Source organism: Patella vulgata, chromosome 8 (genome assembly GCF_932274485.2).
Source record: "Patella vulgata chromosome 8, xgPatVulg1.2, whole genome shotgun sequence".
Lineage (NCBI taxonomy): Eukaryota > Metazoa > Mollusca > Gastropoda > Patellidae > Patella > Patella vulgata.
Genome location: NC_065886.2, coordinates 45703696 through 45730315, shown reverse-complemented (window position 1 = coordinate 45730315; position 26620 = coordinate 45703696). Strand labels below are relative to the sequence as shown.

At 35.6% G+C, this 26620-nt stretch overlaps 1 protein-coding gene across 1 annotated transcript; it reads right to left on the bottom strand.

Moving 5' to 3' along the window:
* Positions 1-482: 482 nt before the first annotated feature.
* Positions 483-26536, bottom strand: LOC126830873 (uncharacterized). The gene is made up of 15 exons (XM_050561332.2): positions 26217-26536; positions 21740-21868; positions 14492-14671; positions 12125-12277; positions 10677-11803; positions 6645-10390; positions 6443-6514; positions 6069-6274; positions 5607-5701; positions 4764-4947; positions 4558-4600; positions 3118-3233; positions 2736-2828; positions 2460-2495; positions 483-1780 (listed from the first exon to the last, which is right to left on the bottom strand). Exons 1-15 carry the CDS (start codon positions 26367-26369, stop codon positions 1265-1267), a joined length of 6849 nt encoding a protein of 2282 aa, XP_050417289.1. The 5' UTR covers positions 26370-26536; the 3' UTR covers positions 483-1264.
* Positions 26537-26620: the final 84 nt, after the last annotated feature.

The window sequence follows — 26620 nt, the reverse complement described above, 5'->3', positions numbered from 1 at the left end:
AAAATAAAGATTTCATGATATAATCAAGCCAATATCTTAGAAGCTGAGGTAAGATAACAGATTTCAGGTTAAAAATAGACACTTTTACCGCAAATTCAAGCTTTGTAAATCTCCCCATCATGATGAAAATCAATAAATGATCTTGTTCATTCTTAGTGCAGACAAGATCGTATCGAGACTAACATGATACAATTTTATTTCACTAATTTGTCTGTAGCAAGTGGGAAGAAACCAGAGGACCCTTGAGACTGGGCAGGTGACCTTACTCCATGTAACATACCAGCTTGGTACCGAAACCATGCCAATTGATTAAATGTCAGCCCTTATGATGTAAAGTGCATGTGTTAAATCATGTGACAACCAAACCACTGTCAAGCTGACCAGACATTTAATTGCTCTCAACTGTGAATTGTAACTGATGCAAATAAAGTTGTTGGGATTCAGAAAACACAATACTAAAAGTAAAAGATGAAACTGGGTGCTATTTTTCAAATTTTATTTTTATTCAGTAATACTGAATTATCATCTAACATTTCAGTTAAATTTTCCAAGCAGATGTCATAATACAGTTTTGAACACAGGTAGAATAATATGAAATGCATTCATTATGCAATATAACAATCTTTAACAGAAATATTCAACTTTACAGCACTTCTTTCAAAACAGCGTAAAATAAATACCCTTTAATTCAAAATGGATGAGATGAAACTATCTCTGTATCAAAATTGTACAAAAATGAAATTTTATTAAAATTATTGCCACTACTATCCTTGACAAATTGAAATGAAATGCTAACTCATAAAATCTGATGTACAACGCTGATACAATCACATAAATAAAATTAAATTATTTTACATAATAATAATAGTAATTCTGTATTTACATGACATTCACACTCACTCACTTCTTGTTTATATCTACATAACTTAATGAACTTAATAATAAAAAATATACAATTCAACAAAAGGTCACTTTTTCTTAAATTTAATTACACAATATTATTTTATAATAGTGTAAGTATATACAGTACCTATATACACACTGACCGATTAAAATACAATTACAAGACGTAAATATATACATTCAAGCTTTAATTTACTCTGGTAAGTTGTCACCTTTAAAATTCTCACATATTTTGACTAGATCTTTTAATTACTTCACAAACAAAAAATAATACACTGATTTGTATTAAAATTTGAAAATACAGTCTTTTACTCCGGTCAGATTTAATATTATCAGTATCTTTTCAGGACTACTGGAATAATCAAGATGTCATTTCTGATGACTCTTTCTGATCATCAACTGATTTCATATCAGTATCTTCTGAAGACTCCATTTTAACAGGTTCGGTCTCAAGCATTGGTTCAGTTTTGATTTCTGCTTCCTCAGATTTGGCTTCTGCTTCCTCAGTTTTGACTTCTGCCTCCTCAGTTTTGACTTCTGCCTCCTCAGTTTTGACTTCTGCCTCCTCAGTTTTCAATCCTATTGTTGCAACAGCGGGTTCTTCTGGCATAGATGTGACGTCTGAATTTTCAGTGATAGGATCACCATTATTGCTGACAGTGGCCGACGATGTGTTGTGGATGGGTGATTTAGGCATTACCATGGGTTCCGATTTGATGATAAGATGAGTGATGGGAGCAGGATTGGTTGTAGGTATATATGTGGAGACTGAGGATTGAACATTACCATACACTTTGTTACCACTGTGCTGTCTATTAAAGAATGGATTCGTTTCTGGAGATTCAGTTGGAGTTGGAGTTGGTTCCAATACAGATTCCTGTAATAGAAAATCATTGATATAAATATTTTAGCTTTGCAAAGACTGGTTAATTCAGTGCTAGTAACTGTTGCATCATGAAATGAAGTTTAATGTCCTACTGTTCTGCTCCGACCTGTTGCATCTTGCAAAATGTCTAAAATTCATATACAATTAATATACATAGTTGTGACTATATATATAACTACATGTATATAGAGGGTTAATGAAGACAGGATACACCATGGCCATGCAGCATACTATGGGGGGAATTTGTCTGGACAGTGCTGCTCCGGCCTAGTCATATTTCAAGGGGCACTGTTATGTGCTCATCAACAAGTAAATCGGACCTCAATGTTTTCGTCCCATCCCAATGACTCAATCCTGTTCCTTGCAAGGACCTCGATCTGGCACCACTGACAAGGGGAATTCATGACAGTTATGTTTGAAAATCCCAGGAATTTTCTCTGCCAACATCGCGATCGAACCCAGCCAGCACTGTACCCACTGAGCCACAGTGACTCCCTGCTCAAAATATATGCGGAAGGGACAACTGCCGATTCCCCAAACTAAACACCTATCATTTAAGAAAAATGGGTTGAATTTTTGAGACTGAAGTATTGACACAGTGCATAGTTCAATATCTGACATTCTTAAATATCAGCCCAAAGAAATTAAAAATATTAATCCTTGTACTTACATCTCTAGCATCTTCAAAACATACCGGATGATAATACTGTAATAAATAAAATAAAAATATATTACAATCAATACAACACATTTAGTCTTTAGAATAACCTTTTAAGAAATCAGAATAGTCACACAAATTGAAATTTTGTTTGATACTTTCTTGTAAATAGACACAAGATTTTAAATGGACTTCTTGTCCTTTTTACCACTAATATAAACTCTGTATTCAATATGAAATTTTCTATTTTTAATTATTAGACGAACGGGATTAGCTTAGTTTATTTACCTTTCCATTAACCAATAAGGCATCACGTAAATGCCAGTCTTCCAATTCTTCATGCCAGAACTGTTCAAACTGATCACCACAAGTACAGCATACCTTAAATAAACAGATCATGATAATTAGAATTAGAATATATCTAACTATTTACCAAATAACAATCGGTGCCAAATCTTTTAAATTCAAAGATGTTATTTAGACAACCGAGTCAAGATCAATGTTTTATTCAAATCATCAAAGTGCATTTTCTGAATATTGGTAGAAATTGATTGCCATTATTTTTTGAGTGAAACATATCATAAACATCTCACAAAGGCCATACAATACATATTAATCATTATCTTTCGACAATCTATCTCTAGTAATATGAAATACAATAAACACTTACATTATCTGCATCTTGTTTTGCTGGAGGTTCATTAACAACATCAGCATTTTCAGGAATTCTGTAACTCAGAGCATTATCATTGGGATTCATCATATTCTCAAATACAGTGGAGCGAGCTGAAAAAACAATAACAGTTTATTATTATATTATTAAAAGAAAATATTTATATAGTAATTTGTCCATGATGTCTGTTTACAATCTATGTGAGCAGGATAATATCAACTAGTATGAATGTGATTTAACAAAATGAAATGGGGTTTAACGTTTTACTTTCTGCAGCAAGTCAGCGCTGTATTCACTGAGCCTATGATGGCACCCTGTTCAAAATATGTGGGGGAGGGATCATTTACCAAACTTATCCCTCAAACTAAACACACCTCTGGTTGCAAAATGACAGAATATTTGACAGAAAAATCTAATGAAATGAAATGAATGGGGTTTAACATCGTACTATTCTAATGGAGCTAATAAAGACAACAATACGCTATACAGTGTGCTATGAGGGAAATTTTGCCCGGACAGTGGTGCCAAGGCCTACTCTTATATCAAATTCTAACTGCCAAAGGATCTTTACGGGACCTGGGTTGTTGTTTTTTGTTCCATCTGGACGACTAAAAGAAAGATAGGTTGCCAGGCAACGAAACATATAAATTTCACAAAGATCGGATGTTAACTTTTGGCATTAGAGCGTTCACAAGGTTCAACAAAGAGAAACAAGGGCCATAACTCTAGACATAATAAACAGAAATTGCTGAAATTCAATAAGCTTCTTCGTTTCACTTATTTAAAAAATGCATATAAATTTCAGAAAGATCGGATGATAACTTTTGGCGTTAAAGCGTTCACAAGGTTAAACAAAGTGAAACAAGGGCCATAACTCTATTGCTGAAATTCAATAGGCCTCTTCGTTTCCTTAATTTAAATATTTCATATAAATTTCACAAAGATCGGATGTTAACTTTTGGCATTAGAGCGTTCACAAGGTTCAACAAAGAGAAACAAGGGCCATAACTCTAGACATTATAAACGGAAATTATTGAAATTAAATAGGCTTCTTCGTTTCACTAATTTAAATAATGCATATAAATTTCAGATAGATAGGATGATAACTTTTGGGGTTAGAGCGTTCACAAGGTTAAACAAAGTGAAACAAGGGCCATAACTCTAGAAGTAATAAATGGAAATTGCTGAAATTAAATAGGTTTCTTCATCTCACTAATGTAAACAACATATATCAATTTTAAAACAATTGGATGATAACTTTTGGCGTTAGAGCGTTCACAAGAAATTGTGGACGATGGACGGACGGACGAGGGCAACGGCAATATACGACCATATTTCCATGTGGGCGTATAAAAATCTATTGGATTATAACCAGAACGTTTTAAAATTAATGTCAGTAAGTTAGATATTAACTTGTAGAATAAAAATTAAACTTACATTTCTCTTCAGATTCTTCAATTAGTTCAAACAAAATCCAATCCTGTAAAATAAGCAAGATAAAAGAGATTATACTATGAAAATAAACTTTATCTAATGTCCTTTTAAAATTCAACATATTAAGCAACAATCTGAGTCAATAAAATGTCTTCTATTTGTACATATCATTTCTGTAAACTTTACATATATAAAATATAATTACTCACATTAATTTCATAATGCCACTGTCGATTCTTAGCCATGTTAAATTCATCCTTTCCTCGTTTATTCTGACGGAAATGCCAATCAAGATGTTCACGATATCTATCTGTATCATCCATAACAAATCTCGTACCACAAGTTGAACACTGGATACCACTATATAACCTCTGTATAGCACCTTTATAATATCTGTAACATAACAAAAAATTGTTTACATATATTTAATCAACAAAAATATAATAAATCAAGCAAGCTGAGGAAAGAGTCTCTAATAGAAGACACTCATGAAAGAATGATTTACCCTATTTCTACAAGGGTGTCAAATTTGAACTACATGTAGTACAGCCTTACAATGATATGATTTAATTAATAATAAAATGTCTGGAAATAGTTCATTGGATAATTTATATCGGTCAGGTTTTATTTTGAAAATATAAGGTGGGGCATAATCCATAAGCTTGCAGTGAATAATTTATATTTTCTTGACTCAATCTGTTAATCAATGACTGCTGCTGTATCCGAATATTAAATTAAATATGATGGGCTTTAAAATAAGATAAAATTACATGTAGGTACAGTTTAGATCCAACATATTGATTGAATACTATTAATGATGTGAAAAAACATGGCAAAACGCTAGTGATTTCTTGTTGTTTTAATCTGTCTTAATTCTATACAATTTTTTTCACTGGCTGAAGCAAAATGGTAATTACAACTGATAATAAATCTTACACAATCTAATTTGAATAGAATTGATGTTATTGGACAGTTAAATCACAGCGAAAATCTCTAAAAGTAGTAATGCTCTTTGAAATAACACATAAATCATTTTAGTTACAAGTACTTACTTTTTAAGACTTTTTGTGTTAAGGTCTGTTAAATCAGGAACTGGTTCTATATTTTCTTTCACTTCTTTAACTTCTTCTGGTTCCAACTTGAATGCCTATTAAAATATATTTTATTATAATAATCTAGGTCGTAATTATTATCAGATGTTATTTTTGTTCTGTCCATTTAAAGGCAAGATGTTCTGAGTGTAACAACAGCATGATTACATAACTATTTTCATGGCTTAAAAATCAAAGCCTTGATCTAATCCCAATCTGTACACTAGGGGTATTGATAGTATTTGCTTTTGCTTAAATAATTACCTGTGAGCTAGGTGCAGTATTGTTCTTATTGTAATAATCACCTGTAAGCTAGATGCAGTATTTTTCTTAATGTAATAATTACATAGGAACTAGGTGTAGTATTGTTTTCAACGTAATAATTACCCGTGATTTGTGGTAACAGTATGAATTAATAATTACCTGTGAACTAGGTGTGGTAATAGTAATTGTTTTGGTATTCATCACAGTGCTTGTAACAGGTGTAGAAGTAGCCGTTGGAGTCGGATTAGTTGTAGATGTTGTCTTATTCTGTTCAGATGTTGGCACAATTCCAGCAGCAACTAGTTTGCTAAACAATGAACTGATGTCCATAGTACCTGATGAAGTTTGACTTGGCTGGGAAGCATCTGAAATAAACATTATTCATTTTAGTTTTCCACACTCAATGAAGTTATGGGAGAACGAAATCGTGTAACAGAGAAATTCGAGAACCTGAACCTGTGCCCTGCCCCTTCTCAAACAAGTCGGGTACAATATTTAGACACTTCGCTAACACAGGAAATTTGAATACTTACTTGGCATGAGCATTGAGAGAACATTAACCACACTAGATGCTGGTTGTGTTACTGGTGGATTCCCTGGCATACCTACAATACATAAATGAGAAAAATAAGATAAGATACGTTAAATAATGACCAACAATATGAAAATGAAGTTATTGAATAAAACAATCTGAAAAAGATATTATAATTTATTATAAAGAGCTCATATATTTACCTCCAAATGGTTGTTGATTAAAGCCTGTGTTCATTGGTTGCATAACATTTCCTACTGGCATCTGGTTCATACCCATTGAACCTGGATTCTGCATGGGATTCATGAACATTCCCGGTCCCATTGGCATTGGTTGAGTCTGAACAGGACCCATCATTTGTTGAGGACCTGGCTGGAACATTCCTGGTCCACCCTGAGGACCAGGACCCATCATTCTCTGTCCAGGGCCAATCATTTGACCAGGAGGCATCATCTGACCAGGACCCATTTGACCTGGGGGTACCATCTGTCCCGGTCCCATCGGTCCTGGTCCCATCTGACCTGGAACCATTTGTCCTGGAGGACCAACCGGTCTGGGGCCCATAGGACCAGGAGGGCCACCAGGTACCATTTGTTGAGGTCCGGCAAAACGACCATCTGGATTGGGACTGTTTCGATCAGAATCAGGAGGTATTGGGTAAGTGTAATTTAGAGACAACCTGGTCTGGCTTAATAAAACTTCTTCAAAACCATCTGGCATAACATCTAATATCTTCAGCTGAGGTACAGGCCCTTCCAAACAGCATGTATGAATACAATCATTTACAGTAATTTCTTTAGGTATACCATCAAATTTTATCTCATGCCATTTTCCATTTATAATAAGCTCATGGCCAGGTCCACCAAGTGCAATGAAACAAGGACGGACTCCAATTCTTATTTTTGAAGGGAAGTCAACTTTGACCTCATATCTTTTATCATCTATACATACTATCCTAGGTGGTCCATCAAAACGCACCATACGTGGTTCACCATTTATAATCAATACCGGAACTCTGCGGTCCAATTTTAAATCACATGGTTGACCATCTACTAAAATCTGTCTTGGTTGAGGTTCAAATCGTAAATCATGTGGTATTCCATCAACAAGTATTTCTCTCGGTGGACCTCCAAAACTGCCTTTCTCTAATCGATCAATCAAGATCATCATATCACTGCCATCAATTTGTATCCCATAATCTTTGCCATTCAAACTAATCTTCTTTGGAGGAGAGTCAACACGAACTTCCTGGCGAGTTCCATCTATCCATAATTCCTTTTTACGACCCAGATAAAAAACATTTATAACTTCACCGCTTGGAAGTTTAACCTCCTTGGGAGGTTCACCAAAATTATACACCAGCTGGTCATCAACTGTTATACCCTTTAGTTTAGGGTCAGCATAGTAATAATGAGTATTTTTACTCATAGTGATCATCTTTGGTTCCGAACCCTTAAATAATTCAAATGGTTGATTATTAACAATGATTTCTTCTTTTTCACGCTTTCGATAAGCACCACATGTGGACCATCTTGGATCAAGTACTGCTGGGAAAGATTTGGTTCGAGGTTCTGGTGCTTCTCTACGACCCATTCTGTCATTTTCCATTTCATGCCTGTCTTTTATTCTTCTGTCTCTTCTATCCATATCCGGTCTGCCATCACCTCCGCGATCCATATGGTCAAAATTATTCCCTCTTCTGTCCATTCCTCTTCTATCTAAATCTTCACGATCAATGTCTCTATTGCCACCACGTCTATCACGAGCATCTCTAACACCTCTTCTACTACGATCACCTCTCCGATGTTCTCGCTCTGAAATCCTATTATCACTATCTCTGTCTATCATACCTCTTCTATCATTTTCACGATCCAATGGTCTTCTTTCATAATTGCGATCATTGACCCTTCTTTCATGATCTCTATCCATCATTCGGCGATCTTCTGAATCTGGTCTATTAAGCCTTCCAAAACCATCAGCTGGTCCATGGTGAGGTGGTCCTTGATGTCGATTTTGTGGCTCTTCATGTGGTCCATGATGAGGTCCTTCATGAGGATGCCCATGGTGCGGTGGTCCATCATGTGGTCCAAGGTGAGGTGGTCTGTCATGAGGTCCATGGTAAGGTGGTCCTTCACGAGGAGGTCCATGGTGTGGGGGCCCTTCACGAGGAGGTCCATGGTGTGGGGGCCCTTCACGAGGAGGTCCATGGTGTGGGGGACCTTCACGTGGAGATCCTCGATGTGGTGGCCCTTGAATGTGAGGCCCTTCACGTGGCAGTCCTTGGTGAGGGGATCCTTGATGAGGAGACTCTTCAATATGTCGACCTTCCTGTGGAGTTTCAAGTCTTTCCGCTATGTCCATTACATTCTTTGAAGGTTCTAGTTCTAGACTCAGCAGTGGAACGGGACCACATGGCTTCATTGGCAGATCATTTCTAGAATCATATTCTCCATGTGGGGATCGTCTATCAAAGTCCATGGAATGTGGATGATTTGGTCTTTCTTCAGGTGGATATCTGTCATGTTGGTTTACATATTCTGGACCATTCTGTGGATACCTTGGATGCCGGTCTTTTGAATCTCGCATTCTATCCATCTGTTCAAGTGGACTTCTTGCTCTATCCACTCTATCCTGAACAGGATCTCTTTCTCTTTCCATTCTGTCTCGTGGGTCCATTGGTATATTTCTTCTTTCCGGCAAATGTGCATCCCTCGGTCTGTCCATCATATTATGATTATGCCTCCTATCATCCAAATCAGTTTTTTCAAACTGATGTTCTCTCGGTTTGTCCATTCTACCAGAGAAGGATGGTTCTCTCATTATGTCATGTCTTTCTTGGTCATTTTGATCTCCAGGGTGATCTATCATGTCAATAGGATTAGAGTCTCGTCTATCTTTATGCGAAACATTCACTCGTTCATTAGCAAAAATTGGAGGGAAGGGGGGAGGTTTCATCTCAGGTGGAGCACCACTTCTTAGATCCTGATCAAGGGCATGTGGGGGAGAAGTGAAACTCTCTGACTGATGTGGACTACTTTTCCTTTTATCAACTTCAGGTTGATAAATCTGTGGAGGGGACATCCAAGATCCTTCATTCATTCTAAGGTCAAATTCAGTATCAAATGGATTATTTTGGGGCAAGTTACATTTCTCAATGTTTTTGTCCTGGCGTTCATCTTTATCACTTTGGGCAATATCTGGTATTTGAGCTATAAGGGGTTCCTTAAATATCTTAGGTGTTGAAGGAGCAGGATTTGGATCAACTAAATCGGGATCTTCTATTACTATACAATCATCATCATCATCTTCCTCCATATTAGTTTCCCTAGACTTCACTAGTTGGTCTATAACAATTGGCTGTGCTGTTGAGACATTTACTTCCGGTTGCACTTTATTTTCCAAACCTTTGTCAAGTTTTTCATGAGTTCGAGATTCCAGTTTGGATGCTTGAGGTTTTGATGTACACTCTGGCGAAACGGTCATCAATACTTCAAAAACATTTTTACGGGCAGGTTCATCCCGTTTCTGATTTTCTTCTTCGTTGTAAACCTTACTTTTCTGCTGTTGCATGCGTTGAGCATCATAGAGAATGGAAAGTTGTCGGAGAACATCTTGATGTTGTTGGTGAGTTATCGCTCCAGCTTTAAGTTGCTGTTCAGCTACTTTAAGAATAACTTCCTGATTATCTAATGTCAGTGCATCCGGTATTTGTGCCGACATGTCAACTGAAACTTGATGTCTAGCAGCAGGTGGTGGATGGGAAGGACGTCTTCTAAGATCTACATCATGGCCAGATTCTATTTCGTGAGATCGTCTGCGATCAATTTCTTGTTGGTAATTCTCTGGGTGATTTTCTTTAAACTTTGCCCATCCTTTCTGACCTGGACTTTTGAATGGGATTCCTATTGGTGCAGTTCTATAATCTATGTCTTCTGATCCAAATAAATCACTGAAAAATACAATAAAATTAATAAATCATAATGAATTTGGTACTAGTAAAAATTGTTTCTAAATTTAAAAAGGGGAAATATAATAACATTCAAAATTGAATTTTCACCACTTTATTCAAAAAATGTAATTTTTTCATGGAAAATAAGTGGGTCCATAGTGTAGAATGGTGTAGAGCAAGAGCTACCTGCCACAATTTGAACAAATTAATACAGAGCATGTTTTTGCCACCATTAAAGAAACTAAATATATGGCATCCGATAGACAACATGGTTTCTGTGTCATACCTTATATCTTTCTTGGAATCGGTATTGCCAGCACTAATGTCTAATCTGCGTTTTTTAACATCTGGGAAACCGTCTGGTTCGGCACCAGCTTCTATTTTGGGTGACATTCTTTTTCTCTCGTCATCCATTTTTATCAACGATTCCGTTTGTCGTTTCTCAGATTTATTCCACAATTCAGAAGATTTTAAGTTATTTGGATTCCTTTCTTGATCACCTCTAGGTGACAATTTACGTGCAGGTGATCGCGACCTTCTGCTTGATCTTTCACTGGAATCTCTTTTATTGCTTCTTCTACTACTGCTACTTGTGCTAGAACGACCCTTTTGGTCCTCTCTGCGATTTGAACGAGGACTATATCGTGATCGGTCATCCATCCCATGATCCCTTCTGTCAGCCGATCGTCTATCACTATTACGCGACCTATCTGATTCTCTACTACTACCTCTATCACGATCTTTGCTACTTCTATCATCAATACTGCGAATGTCACTACTTCGGTTATCACTTTTAGACACCGGTTTAGTTTCAGTTTTATTTTTATCTATCTTTGGCTTTTCTTTTACCACTTCAAGACTGAATTTGTCTTTTAATTCACTTTTCTTTTTAGGTGGGGTTTCGACTTTATTGCTCTTTATACTATTGATTTTTTTAGGTGATTCAACTTTTTGAGGAAGAACCTTCTTTGGACCATTATGTTTAATTTTATTTGAAATATTTGCATTGGATGTCTTTTTGGTTGGAATGTTTGTATCTTTTTTAATATGTGTCTGAGCAGGTGGATTCAGTGGTCCATTAAATCTGCCGGAAGTAGTTGGATATGTTTGTATGTGTGGTTGTTCCACTGAGTATCCTGGATTATACGTTTGATTATGAATGTGTTGACCCTTTGACATGGTGACTTCTGGTATAAATGGTGTGATGATAGGTGGAGCAGTCTGAACTGGAATGTTTGTTGGTTCAGCTTTTGAAGCAGTCAAGATGGCAGAAACAACATCAGACTCTGGAGCAGGTTTTCTGGGATCACGAGAACGCCTTGGATCTCTAGCAGCCACTCGAGGATCTTTAGGTTTAGTAACTGGCACCACCGAAGCAGTGGCTGGTGCAGTATTACTTTTCTTCATTTCAAGCTAAAAATTGAAAAATAATTACAAAATTTACTATTGGTATTAGAACTTTTCACATATTTTAACGACTTGCTTTAATATCTTTTTTTTTCATAATTTATAAAGGGAAAAGTATAGTTTAGAGGTAAATCTTAGATTTGGGAGGAAATAATCTAAAATTCTAGAATAATGGTACCTGTTTCCTCTGTTGTTCTAATTTAGCTGTTGTTTCTGCTAATTCTAATTCCAACTTAAGTTTCTGTAATTCTTGTTGTTTATAAAGGGAAAAGTATAGTTTAGAGGTAAATCTTAGATTTGGGAGGAAATAATCTAAAATAATGGTACCTGTTTCCTCTGTTGTTCTAATTTAGCTGTTGTTTCTGCTAATTCTAATTCCAACTTAAGTTTCTGTAATTCTTGTTGTTTTTCAAAAAGCTGTTGTCTCATTAAAGCCTCTGCACTTGTTGGTGGACTAGCAGCTGGAGTAGGTTTCTTCTCCTATAATAATAGTCAATATATATGTGATTAAATACATGCATGGATTACAGAGGTTAAGTGAAAATCTTGTTTTTGTACAAATTTCATTTAAAGGCTCAATACCACTCTTGTTGTAACTGAATAATGTGTCCCAATCTGTATTCTGGTCAACAAATTGTACTATTTTACAATATTCCAATTAATTAATGATACAAATTTCAGCTTAACACACCTTATTTAAAAATTTAGAAAAATTCAACATATGGTTTGAAACGTCTAACGTAAACCTTTTCAAATGAAACTTCGATTTAAAAATATTTCCGAACCCTCTGGATAAGTAAAATAGGATGTAATGGATAATTTACACAACAGGTAGGACACTTAAACATCTAGTACTTAGATAGAGATATTATTTATTTTCTGGAGCTTTCAAGCCAGCAAGAGTGTTATTGTCCCTTTAAGACAATTTAGAAGCAACCATTCATATTTATGAGCCAATCACAAACACAAATCTTTACAAACTCGGCAAGGACTGGACTTATCCAAAAGCATTTTCAATTTAGTCAAAAGACAAATTTGTTGCTGTCAACCGCCTCGTTCAATTTAAATTGTCTGGTTGTCTGTCATTCATGAGTGGGGCTGCAGTATTCCAGCTTTCAGGGTAATGAACTTTCATACAGTATGCGGTCATTTTGGGACTAAAAAATGGTACAATTTTTGCATAGGGGTATTTAGCAGTGAGGGAGCTACATTGGCTAATTGAAGGCCTGACAAGAACAGCTGTCTAGTTGTTCGGATGGTCAAAAAACTGAGGTCCTGTGTACACATTGATGTGCACGTAAAAAGATCTCTTAGCAGTTGGAATTTGAGAAGGCTGTAGCGCTGTTGTCTGGGCAGTTTCCCTCATAGCACACTGTATGGTGTATGCCCGTCCTTATTAGCCCAGTCAGAGCAGAACAGTAGGACAACAAACCCCATTTTATTTCTTTTGCAGTGAGAAGGTAAGAGAGAGAGAGAGAGAGAGAGAGAGAGAGAGGAAGGTAGGAGAGAGAGAGAGAGGTAGGAGAGAGAGAGAGAGAGAGAGAGAGAGGTAGGAGAGAGAGAGAGGAAGGTAAGAGAGAGAGAGAGGTAGGAGAGAGAGAGAGAGAGAGAGGTAGGAGAGAGAGAGAGAGGAAGGTAGGAGAGATAGAGCGAGCGAGCGAGAGAGAGAGAGAGAGAGAGAGGTAGGAGAGAGAGAGAGAGAGAGGAAGGTAGGAGAGAGAGAGTTTAACCTTCACTCCACGCAAACTAGGTCTTTTTGGGACTAAAATAGGGTTCAATTTTATTATTTGGGTTGTGCGCAGGTCTTTAGCAGTGGGACGAAACCAAAGAACCCTGAGAAACACACCGGGTTGGATAGGCCACCCTACTCCTTGTCACATACAAGCAAGGAATCGAAACCACACGACTTGACTTAATGACGGAGCTTATGATTCAATGCGCACATGTTAACCATTCGGCCACCCAACTCCCGACGAGAAGGACAGGTAAAAGAAACCCTTGCTGAAGACTGAAGACTTGGGTGGAGTTGGTGGAATGAGAATTTTCTCTCAACAGTCACTTTTACAAACCCATTTTTTTAAAATTAAGTACTTTTTCCTTGTACTGTAAAGTGAAATGAAATGGGGTTCAACGTCCTACTGTTCTGTTGCAGCTAGGCTAATGAAGACCTTGTACTGTATTAAAGTGTACAAGGACAAATCTCATTTTTAGCCCATCAAAAAAAAGAAAAATACACATACACAAACTTCCAATTTCTGCTCCGATGGGGTCAACCCTCTACAAGCAAAATCCCAGGATAAACGCACCTAAAGGTTCTTGTTCAAGTTATTGATTTGCTTTAAGCACAAACTTTAGAAAATTATGGAATATAAATACACTTAGGCAGGGCCGGATTAAGACCACTAGAGACACTAAGCACTTTAAAGACTTTTTTGCCCCCATATATATGTAATTAAAAATATAAACAATAATAAACCATAAACAACCGTCAAATTTGTAGTTCAAGTTTTCTGAGGTTTTATATCATACATAGCATTATTAATTGTGACAAAAACTGACAAAAACAATGAAAATGTTTGAAGCAAACATTCTGTGGTGTCCCCATTCCCATGATGCCCTAACCATGTGCTTATTTTGCTTAATGGATAATCCAGCCCTGTATGTAGAGATACCCTACCATTACAAAATAATTACCTGTACTAAAAATTTAGGATTTACATGAATGCTTCCTTGTTCTGGTGGAGTAGCTGTGATGGGCCATGCTGGGTCAGTCGTATTAACCCGGACATCAATGGCATATAATTTCTTATTGGGTATAACATTGGTCCAAGTTTGTCTGAGTTTAAACATTGCTTGTCTTGTTTTTTCATCAACCTAATTAAAAGACAAACTGTTCAGGTAAAAAAAGCTTTGGGAAAAGGCCATATAATGATTAATTCAAATTATTCAAGAAAGTGTATTTTCGAAAGGTTATTCCAAGATAGTTCCTTTTCTTGAACGGTACCGATAAAAAGTTTCTCACTTCAGGTATTTTGCAAAAAGTTTACAGGGTTAACAGTCTTGACACCATTACCACTATTTTGTTCAATCTTCTTTTTTTTGTAAGCAACAGGTAAATAGTGTTTAAGTGTTATATGTTGGGTAATGGACTATATATATATATATATATATATATATCAATAAACTAGGAATGTAGTAGAGTTCAATACTTTACTCAGGTCATTTTGAGATAAACTAAGGTTCATTTTATTAACTTGGACTGGGTTTTCAATGGGTCGAGGAATTTGGTTTGGACAATATACTCTCACTCTTTTTTCTTGAAATGTCGAAATAGTTTTGACTTTCATGCCAATGTGTGCCTGGGTTGCCCCTAGCAGTTGACACATCTGCACCAACCCCGGAGAGCAAGAACTGATAACCAGCTTTCAAAATTCAGATCCTTCACAAGTCAAGCTGTGACACCAACCTTGGATACTGAAATATATTAAGCTCAGTGTCTTTGGCTTGGCTACAAGCCAAATCAGGAATACAGGTCAATCCAGATCCTTCCCAGATCAAGCTGGACACCAACCTTGGATACTGAAACATATTATGCTTAGTGTCTTGGGCTTGGCTACCAGCCAAATCAGGAATACAGGTCAATCCAGATCCTTCACAGGTCAAGCTGGACACCAACCTTAGATACTGAAACATATTATGCTCAGTGTCTTGGGCATGGCTACCAGCCGAATCAGGAATACGGGCCATTGTCATCCATTCCCACAGCTTCCTACTTGTCAGTAAGAATACAGCAACAGTGACCAGTGGATATCAGATTCATTTTGCAAACAAATGACTCCATACCGAGTAATTCCTTTTGTCCGACAATTCGATCTTTAATTTTTCGGGGCATTGTGCACCAAAATTGTGGACAGGACTTCCCCTTATTTCATTTTTTACTACATGGGCTTAAACACAAACACACATATTCCACACAAGCAGCTTTGTCATCCAGGCCACCATATAAAGCCTGCCTCAGATTTTCAATAGGATTTTGTTTCAAACAAATTCAAATGATTTGGGAGTAGGGAGAACTTTGCTATAGATATTGAACTGCAAGAAAAAAATTACTTAACTAATGGGGAATATACATACGTCATGTGATTTCCTATGCCAAAATGTCACCCCACCAGAAATTATCTAATTTCTATCAAACTCATTTAGATAATGGTGCGATTATGTGGTCATGGTGGTGAAAGCGTATCTACCAACACATCCATTATTACACAACTGTGGTCATGTTTCACATTACCCACATCTCATTTTTCTAGCATGACAACAATTGTCCACATTGCCAGAGCTACACAGGGATGTCTACAGCTGCAGAACAGTGTTCTGTCCAGATTTAAACCCAATTAACTCACAAGCTGCAAACAAGTCTTGATCAAGTACTCGTAGGTAGAAGACTGACAACTCTCCAAGGGGTTATCATTCAAACGGTGAATGAAATCTGGCATGAGGTTATCAGTTTGAAATAAATAATTTCTACACTATGGGTTTTGATAGGATTTGAATATGGTAGTCATTTCCAATAAAAGTATTGCAATTTTGTTATAAATGGGAAGCAGAGTCACCTACTTTTACTTGAAAAATACTGAAAAACATCCATGGGAGCTCACAACAAAAATGTAAGTGTAGCACAAACAGGCAGACAATTGGCATGTTTTCTGTTCAAGTGGTGTAGCACCCGTAGGGATTGTTTTGTATGTGTTGATCAACTAGCTAGCGGTTTGGACAACATTCAGGGACTGATTAAATGGCTGATAATCCAAGAATTTAGTTAGGCTTTGATATTTATGATAATTGGACAGAGTAACAACAAATACAAGCCGGAAAATGGATCCTCCCTCAGCTATGCTAGTTGCCGTGACAGTCCACTCACATGACGAACAAGTCCAGATTTTTACAGCCTTGGAGAGTTCGGTTCCTTGTTATTAAAATGAGACATTATCAGTGACAATATAACCACAAAATGTTCAAGAGTGCAACTTAACACTAACAAATGTCCTAATCTTTTGATTAAATGTGAAATTTTTTTACACTTTTTTTTTTACATCATTAAAGATACATTATGTAAGATTTAGATAAAGAGCTGGTAGTTCAGAAATAAATAATGCATATTGTCAAAATTTCAGTTAAATTACTTATGCGATTATCAAGTACCAATGATACAATAATAATAAAATGTCTGATTAATTTAACTTTAAATTATTAAATGCTACAGATGTTCGAATCCTTCTGTGAATAAATGTATAATTAATAATTTATATGACATTTAAAGCCAAATAGAGACCTACAATAGGCAGATTTAGCTCTTACATAATGCATCCTTATATTCATCAAAAACCACCATTCCCATATTATTATGAATGTAAAGCATTAGTAATGTTCAGGACTTGCAATAAAAATATGGTATGTAAAGGAAAGCTGATCAAGTGGGATTTTAGTTGGCCTAAATATAAAAACTAATGGCGGTCTTAGTGGGAATACAAGGTTTCAAACAAGACGAGAAAGCGTTTGCAAATTAAATATTATCCTACTCTTTCGCTTGCACTGTCAGGTGATGCATCGCTTCCAAGGGGTTTCCGACATAAATCCACTCCATATGTATTTAAAACCAGTTTTGGGAAGCAGAAAAGCACTTATTTATTCAAACCACTTTCCCCAAGTCTTTCTCGGTAATGCTTTAAAACAGATTCAATCCTTATTTACATCCCACATAAATATAATTCATTATTGCATTTCAGTGGCATCATTTTTTCCCAGACATGGAGGAAACTAGATCCTTTTGGGATTAAACTAATGGTTCAATTTTATTTCAATAATTCACTTGGGCATAGGGGTCTTTAGAAGCAGTAGGAAACAGGAGAAAAACCCTGAGGTTGAACAAGCGATCCTACTTCTTGTCACATACAAGAAGGGAATTGAACGATGCCAGTTGACTCCATGTTTGACAATTCGGCCACCCACCCTATGGAGCAATAGATGGATGGACATGGGAACCACGCCACTTGACTCCATGAGACCGTATTATCTAAAGAAAAAGAGTTTGACAAATAGGTCACCCATACCTCACCCTTCGGAGTAACGGATAGATAATGGACATTGGGGAATAATATCCAATCCCAAAAGCTATACTTGGCAGAGTATGCAATATTCTAGTCTTCTGATAGGAAGTTGCTCTAGTTAATCTACTTGTGGATTTAATCAGCCATACTACAACTTCAATTAAATCAAGGTCTATGGCAACCAAGCAAAGGATGTCACTAAGTGTTAAAATTTACAATAAAGCATTGTACAACAATTTATAATTTTAAAATTGGAGGTTTGATCAAAGATCAGATGTTGCTGTCATCGCTATTGTTTCAGGGTTTTAGTTTACTCCACCACAAAGTCATTTCACAGCATCTTCAACATAGGCCGCATGTTGTTCGTAAAGCACAAATACAGCTCAACCAATAAGATTGGTATTGTTTCTTGTTGGTATCTTCTTCAGCACCATTTAACAGTAATCCCACTCAACAAAAGATCACACGTAATTGATGAACAGCTGTTCTGATATTAGCACTTTAAGAGTTAATGATTTATTTTCATAAGTGTTAACACAAATCTATTTTAAATATTCTCAATTTATCACACATAAATGGAGTCAAATCACAGCTGTTAATCACATCCTTTATGACAACACCATTTTAAGGTCCATTTCAATTAACACAATACACAAAGGAAAGTCTATAAAGCATGTAAACTTTACATATATGCATCTTCAAATTCAACAGTATTCTTCTTTCTCTTCATCACTGTTTTTATTACTAAAGGGGATGGTCTTGACAAGTCATTTCAAAACAGGTACGAAGGCTTGAAGTGAATTACAACTTTTGAAATAACTGGACTATGCAAGTGATACATTATTTGAAGGATACAGGCTATTTGTCTAATCACAATGATGCAAGTAGATTAGTAACTGTCTTGATGATGGTCAAAATATACTGATAAAGAACAAGGAGTTGCCATGCAAGAGATGGACAGAGAACAAGCTAAACAAGCGATTTACGTACGTAATATTAGATGTTACTGTCCAACATACGTCAATATCAAAAGAAACCAAGATCTTTTGGATGTTTCATCAAAATCGGATAAAAATTGTGACCTCTAGAGTGTCCACAACTTTGGTATTACTTTTATACAATTTGCATACAAGGAGTAACCATTTTGTCAGGTAGTTTTGGTCCGATTTTCACGAATTTCAAACTCAACCGTCATTAGGATGTAATGGCCATATATATGTCAGATAAATATTGTGACCTCTAGGGTGTCCACAGGCTAAAGACATGATTTTTCATACAACCAAGGCCCACAATCCAGAAAGTTACGGTCCGATATGCCGGATTATTGAGAGGAACCAAGATCTGTGGGATATAAACATAAATTTTAAGTTTCAATTTAAATTCGGATTAGTGCTACTATTACTATTGCGATTCAGGTGCTACTATTACTATTGCGATTCAGGTGCTACTATACAATTTGTATCACAATTCATTACCAGGTCAATATTTACCAAGAAAACAACATGATAAATGAATAATTGATATTTTTACTCCTATGTCAAGAAATAAAACTTTTATTTCACGATATTGATCAAAGTTAGGATCAAAACAATTTAAGAGTGTGTGTGTACCTACCTATGGATAGTGTGTGACATGGATAATTAAGAGCGACATGTTACATGCAGTTGCCAGGCAACAAAACATACGCCCACAGCAGCTAAGTTGTCCGGGCAGTCAACAAGGGTTGTCACATATTCTCTTTTTTTGTAAGTAATGGAAACATTTACAACACACTAAAATCTGATTAACCACCTTTACAGCATCCACAAGATTTATCTAAGTGATCAAAGGCCATAATTCGGGAGTAATTATCGTAACACTGTATAAATTTAAAGTCAATCCACATGATTTTTTAGTGATTAAGGGCCTAACTCTGGCAGTAATTATCGGAAATCGTTGAAAATGAATAGGATTCTTCGTCTCGCGATCTTAAACATTGTATATAAATTTTAAGTTTATCGGATATTAACTTTAGCCCAGAGAGCATTCACAAACAATTGTGGATACCAGACCAACTGACGGACAAACAGGTCGACGACAATATTTCAATGTGGACGTATAAAAATAAGTGAATGCATGGACTATTTCTATTTTTCATTTTCTCTTATCTAGTAACATTCAATTATTTTTTGGAATTCTCAGATATCCTCTCAGAGTCTCATGTAACAACTTTTCATCTTCTAAAGGAATTATCCATGAGCAGAAATTCGGCCATGTATCTGTTATTTTCTTTACTTCAGTCAGTTATACAGAAGGAAAACTCTTGTTTTCCATTTCTTTGCGTCACTTCTGTTTCTTCAGATCTTAGTTACGCATCTACGCATCTTTAGAGGATTCACAAGCTAAAAACATGGGTTTTTTTCGTACAATCAGGGTTATAACCCCAAAAGTTACAGTCTGATATGCGCAAAAATCAAAAGTAAGCCAGATTTTGGGGATATAAACATATTTAAAGTTTCATCAAAATCGGATACAAATTGTAACCTCTAGAGGCTCCACAACCTTGGTATTGCATACTTTTACACTATTTACTTACAGGGAACGACCATTTTGTGGACAATCACATTATGGTTTAACTACTATAACGGTGATATATTTGAACAATTATTAAAATCGGATAAAAATTGTGACCTGTATAGGTTTCACAAACTAAAAACGTGATAAAAATATGGGCATATGTGTGTTGGGATAGGCTACTTCTGCTTGGAGAAGAATACTGAAATGTCAAACTCTTACGAACTATGTGTGCATCCACATCCAAAGCGTAGCAGTGACCAACGACGGTATAATATGTGCATCAATCAGTATGTTAAGGGCTAACATTCACGTAGGATTTTCTAATGTTACCAATCATTTCACCGTGCATAATTATTAGTAGTGCACCATATTCCAGATAAAGTTCCAGTACAATGAGAAGACCCGTCTGTTGATTGATAAGTTCATTGACATTATTAAATTGCTTATAAATCCCTCATCTCAGGCAATTTAAAGAAGTGTGTGTGGGAGTCTGTTGGCCAAGCAATTAAGTTGGAACTAAGTGTTACTACATTAACAGTGAAAATTGGTATAGGATGTACCAATTATCAGTATGTCTGTGCACTTTACAAAACCTATAAAATAATAAACTCTTGATTTCCTTTCACTGCGCGCAAAAGACACCGACTGAGTGGTACACTATAATCCAACCTGAAGTAGTGTGTCCAATTTCCAAACAAGAAGATTGATTGCAGAAGGAAAAAACAAACCATTTCCATCTCCAAACCAGTACTTCTAAGCTTCATCAAAAAACAATATTTCTACAAATTTATATAAATTTTCAAAATAACTTTCCGAAAATACACTTATTTTTTCTATAAATTACAAATAAAAATACCATAAAAACCAGACTAAAACGAACATTAAAATGAACGCTTCACATCATGTGGCAATATTTGGGGAATATTTACTGATCCTTAAACTTGAAATACACTTTCATTTTTAGTGAAGGGATCCTCTGAGAATGGTACCTGAATACCGGTGTTAGATAGGTAATGGTAAAATTAAATTAAATCTGAGAAGACCTTTAATGATACGTGAAGTATATTTTTTTTTATATCTTATTTTATTTTTATCATTACCTAAAAGACACCCAATATACCATCCATTTGTTCACTCATGTACCCAACACACCATTTAATACAAAATAAAAACCTTGATTTTATATCGTTAAATGTACAATACATTAATAAATCAATCAATATTATTTCTTTCAAATTTAACATCTTTTCAGAGATTTTATAAACACAAGTTTGAGTACCTTTTCAAAAGTCTCACAAAACATTTTGACAAGTTTTGGAGGGAACATAGTTCTATATGTGGAAGTCTGCAAATTCTTTATTATGGAGTCAACTAGGTAGAGTACAGGCAATTTTAAAGATGGCTTCACCTGAAGTGTAAGGAATATATTATTGAATTTAACATTTCAAATTTATAAAATATTACTAATTTACATCACCCAACAATTTTTTCATTCAGTTTCTCTGCTTGTCGGCGCCATTCAATTCAAAACACTGTTTCATCATCACCAGCCTTCACTGAAAAACACCATTTAACTGCATACGGACTTTAACACAAAATGTTCATTTCCATTAAATCATAACATCTTGGCAAATGTTCCATACAATCTGTAGCTAAAATGCAAATCTGTTATATTCCCCCCAATCCCTCGTTCAAAACACCCTTTAACAAACTCAGACCCTGTGGCACCATTCTTATAAAAGGTCACTGCCAATCCAGTCTTTCAAAGTAAACTTGTTATCTGGAAGAAGTTCCATTAATGTTATTTAAGCATGAATATACATTTAACTAGTTTTCTTTGATAAACTGGAGGCAATGGCCTTAAAGCTTCCCCATCATAAAGCTAATATGGTAATCACAAATTCTACATATCAAGGGTGTACATGTACCTAGTATCAGAATCAGGAAACTGTATCAACAATATTTCTCAAGTTATCGGTTATTACACTATAAATCAACAAATCACGATACTAAGCATTGGAAATAAAATTAACATTTTACAAAAATACTGATAAATCGATAAATGATACAGTTCCCTCTCTTGTGATACCCACCCTAAAATATGTAAATATATTTTATCCATTTCTGCACATTCACTGCATCATTCAATTTGTTCAAATAGCATCAGAGTCAATTACGAAAAATTATCATATTTCGGCATCCATTCGGGCTTGGATGCAATGTCAAGACATTTGACAAGATTTTGACCGCTGAGCTCCTATTTCATCCATTCAGCACAAATTGTTTATAAGGTTCAAATAAAACAAAAAACACAGTTTCAATATCATTTATTTTTCACAGAATAAATGCACACAAGCCAACCCAAATTAATCTCATTAAAATTTAATAGTGATCATGTGGCCTTTGGAAAATTCCAACATTAAATAGGATGTACTGAACTAATCAGGGTATTACTTGTGTGCATTTAACAGAGCATCATGGATTTTCATGTTGGCATTTTAGAGCATAGAGTAGGGATGGGCAATATCTGCTATTTTTGTCTTTCCGGGATGACAAATAGATATACAAATCACTGCTCATTAACAGTTGATGGTTTCCACTTCCTGTTTACGGGTGTATTTCGTAGGGGGATGAATTTTGAGTTGTTGATAAAGGTTCATCGTACGGTATTCTCTCCTTTAGCCGTTTGCAAACAAAATTGACAGAGAATAAGTCTTCTGCTGTTCAGCGAGTACCCGAAATACAACCAAACATCGCTTGTAATATTTCTCTTTGGAACAAGTTGGTGCTGATTGAATCGAAACTGACATAATGTCACCAGGATCTTGACCTGTTTCTTGAACAATTTTTTTTGTTCATGTTAAGAAGTCATTGCATTTTCTGAAGAGCAACTACATGTAAAGCTTTACCGGTTATTGGATCACATATTACTAGTTTTCAAATCAGCTGGTAATTTCGAATAACAAAGTTTACTTTTGTGAACATGTACTCCTCAGAAAAGAAATTTGCATTTTATATATAGTAAGTTGCAGATTCGTAATTTCAAATCTGTGATAATTTACGAAGATGATATTATTGACGATAGTGTCGCTATCTCTTTTTTTTTTACATAATATATTCATTACTAGAATTTTCATACCAGTTACAAACTTACAACCAAAATATAGAAATATTGCCCATCCCTAATAGAGAGTAAGGTATTTGACCCAATATAGAAGGAAAATTTAGAAGTAAATGAGCTACATATAGAAAGATCCTTCATGTAACACTGCATCTAGTTTTATATTAAACTGTGTGAATTGGGTATTCAACATACAGACACAGTCAGCATATTTTACATCAGATATGATACTGTGGAAGATAACTGAATGATTCATGATAGTTAATCGTAAATGTGTGGCAATTATTGTATAGTTTCTGCAGTCAGGTATAGTTTTGAATGTCGATTCATTTTTAAACTCTTACCAGAGGGTCGGTTAAATGAGATAGTAGCCTAGGCGTATGTTGAATATAAGTACTGTTGTGTTTTAGCATTATATGGCTGGCCGGAGAATATTTTTGTGATTTTCAAACTGTTATGAATTTATTCCATTTCATAAAGTGGGAACAAGCTTCAACAGAGTAGAGAGACTTGTTTGCTTCTCATCTGTATTTGCTTGCAGTACTGGGAGGTTTTACAAATATTTTGTTTTAAAGTAAATATGTATAATGTCCAAGCGTTTCAAGGAAATAATCCTTTACTTTGGAACTATGCATAAAATAATTTCGATCTGATAAAAATCATATCTTACTCGTTTCATTACATATTTGCTGGTGAGTGAGGTGAATGTTCTGATGGCTGCGCACAAACATTTTGAGTATATAACTGTCTGTAATGGTACAAATGGTTGTATGTTGTGGTAAAATATAGAAAAATAAGCAAATCTTGAGTAGATTAGTTACTATAAAAGTTTGGAATATATTATCGGATATAAATGTTACTCTTCCAGGCAGAGCATAGAAATGCCAATTATACAAAGTTAATTACAATGCAGTGTCTTCTCTAAATTAGACTGGCATTTTCTCAGCTATAAATATATGTCTTTGATATTCAGAGCGATATAGATTTTTGGAGTAAACATAACACGTATAGGGGACAATTGGACATTCGCTGACAAATAGGAGCCAATGTATATGTTAACAGCCAATACAAAAACAATGTATGCTTTACAATATGGAACATCTTAGATTATGCAAATTCTGTTCTGCGATATGAACTTCAATTTAGAAGCAAGGGTATTTATAACTAGTAAGTTACAAATTTTGGTAAATGGGTACGCACATATGCCATTATGATTGTTATTTCGAGCAGTAAACCCAATAGCCATTCTAAATAATTACACCCTACACTCTGGTAAAATGGTCTGTCTTTTACTCCAAGGGATAGCCACCATTTATATGGATCATAATAGATGCTTCTTCACAAAATGAAATTTTGTTTTGACACCCACCTCCGCTTTACACGATTACATTACAGTGGGAATGAGGATATTATGCAAAGTATGTTGAAGATTACTTCCCACTTCCAAAACAAATGCTTAGAAGACTCATAATATCTAATACCATACCCAAATACAGTTAACATAGACAAAGTTCATCTCAATGTAAGGTGGACATTAGTTCTAAATATTTCTGAACAAGAATCTTTGTTAAAGCCTGTCTCATAAAGAGAAATGCGTACACACCATTCGAAATATGACCATTACTGTTGGCTAGTTACTAAGTGTCAGCACTGTGACTGAGACTTTTACCGTTATGGCTTCGCACCTGTTCAGCCAAATAAGTTGGACAATATTTTCAAATGTCACAGATATGCAGATGGGGTGTTAGTTGGGACTATTACTATAAAGTTTCAGGGTCCAGGACCATTGTCATGGCTTTCCACACCACCCATTAAGCCAAAGAAAGTTGAAGCCCATTCTCAAAAGTCACAGATTGCCAATTGACAAAGCGGAGGTGTAATGTTGCAGGGGTACCGATGCGTTTGAAGCCAAATATGTAGAACAATAATCACATGTCTGCACAGATGGGTTTCAGGACCTTAAAACAAAGATCTAGTTCAAAAATATCAAGAAATCTGAACAATGTGTATACATGGCATCGTACTGCTATACGATAAAACAACAAATAGTCAAAAAAAATTTAATTAAGTATTCTTAATAAGCGTTCAGGTTCATAAAGAATTTTTATTAATGTTACAAAAGGTTCCATCTTTTTTGGTTATGTTTGCCACCTTACATGCAGAAATGTACTTTTGTAGGTAGAAATATGCAATACACAAATGAGACATACAGTAAAAAGTTTTTTATTTCACATGATACTGAAAATATGAAATTATTAGGAAAGAAAACATTTTTAACATTGCCATTGGATCTCTTCAATAAAATAAATATTGCAATACCGCCGTAACTTAGATTATAACCCGTATTCAATATTAGTAATATTTTCTGTATGTAAAAATAGCTTTTTACGTATGGGTCTATAAAAAAAACCTGCTCGATAAAGTACATGATAAAAGCAATGCGTCATACCGTTACTTTACTGGGGATAGTCACGTGGCCAGAGATACGATAATCAACAAGACGGCACACTACAAAAGACGCCATATTGCATTTCTCATGAAAATGGAGTATGATGAAGCTAGCATATTGTGAACTTATGAAGGCATAATTTATCTAATAGAATGATGAAAATTAAAACAAAATCTAAACAAAAACCTTCTGGATGTGGTCTTCGATAACATCGATAATAAGAGCCGCATGCTGTTCGTGGTCGTCGGCTAACATCGTCAACATGTTGATCAACGGTTTGCTGTTTTGGGATAGGTCTTTCAGGGACGACCTGTACGCCTCTGCTACTTCTGATTCCATCGCTAAGATATTCTTCTTTCGGTGACAATATTAATATTTACCAAGCCATGGATAAAACTAAAATGTTTTTTTGTTCCAAAGGTAAAACTACTGCAGCAATATTGTCCGCCGTCCTGGGCAGTATTCGAAGTGCCTCCGTCCACCTCTCCGGGTGTTGAGCTTCTAGATGACCTACTTTAACGTGATTCGCTGAAAGCAGAAAATGATCCTCTTTTCAACCAATAGCAATGAAATCCGTATAATCTCGAATG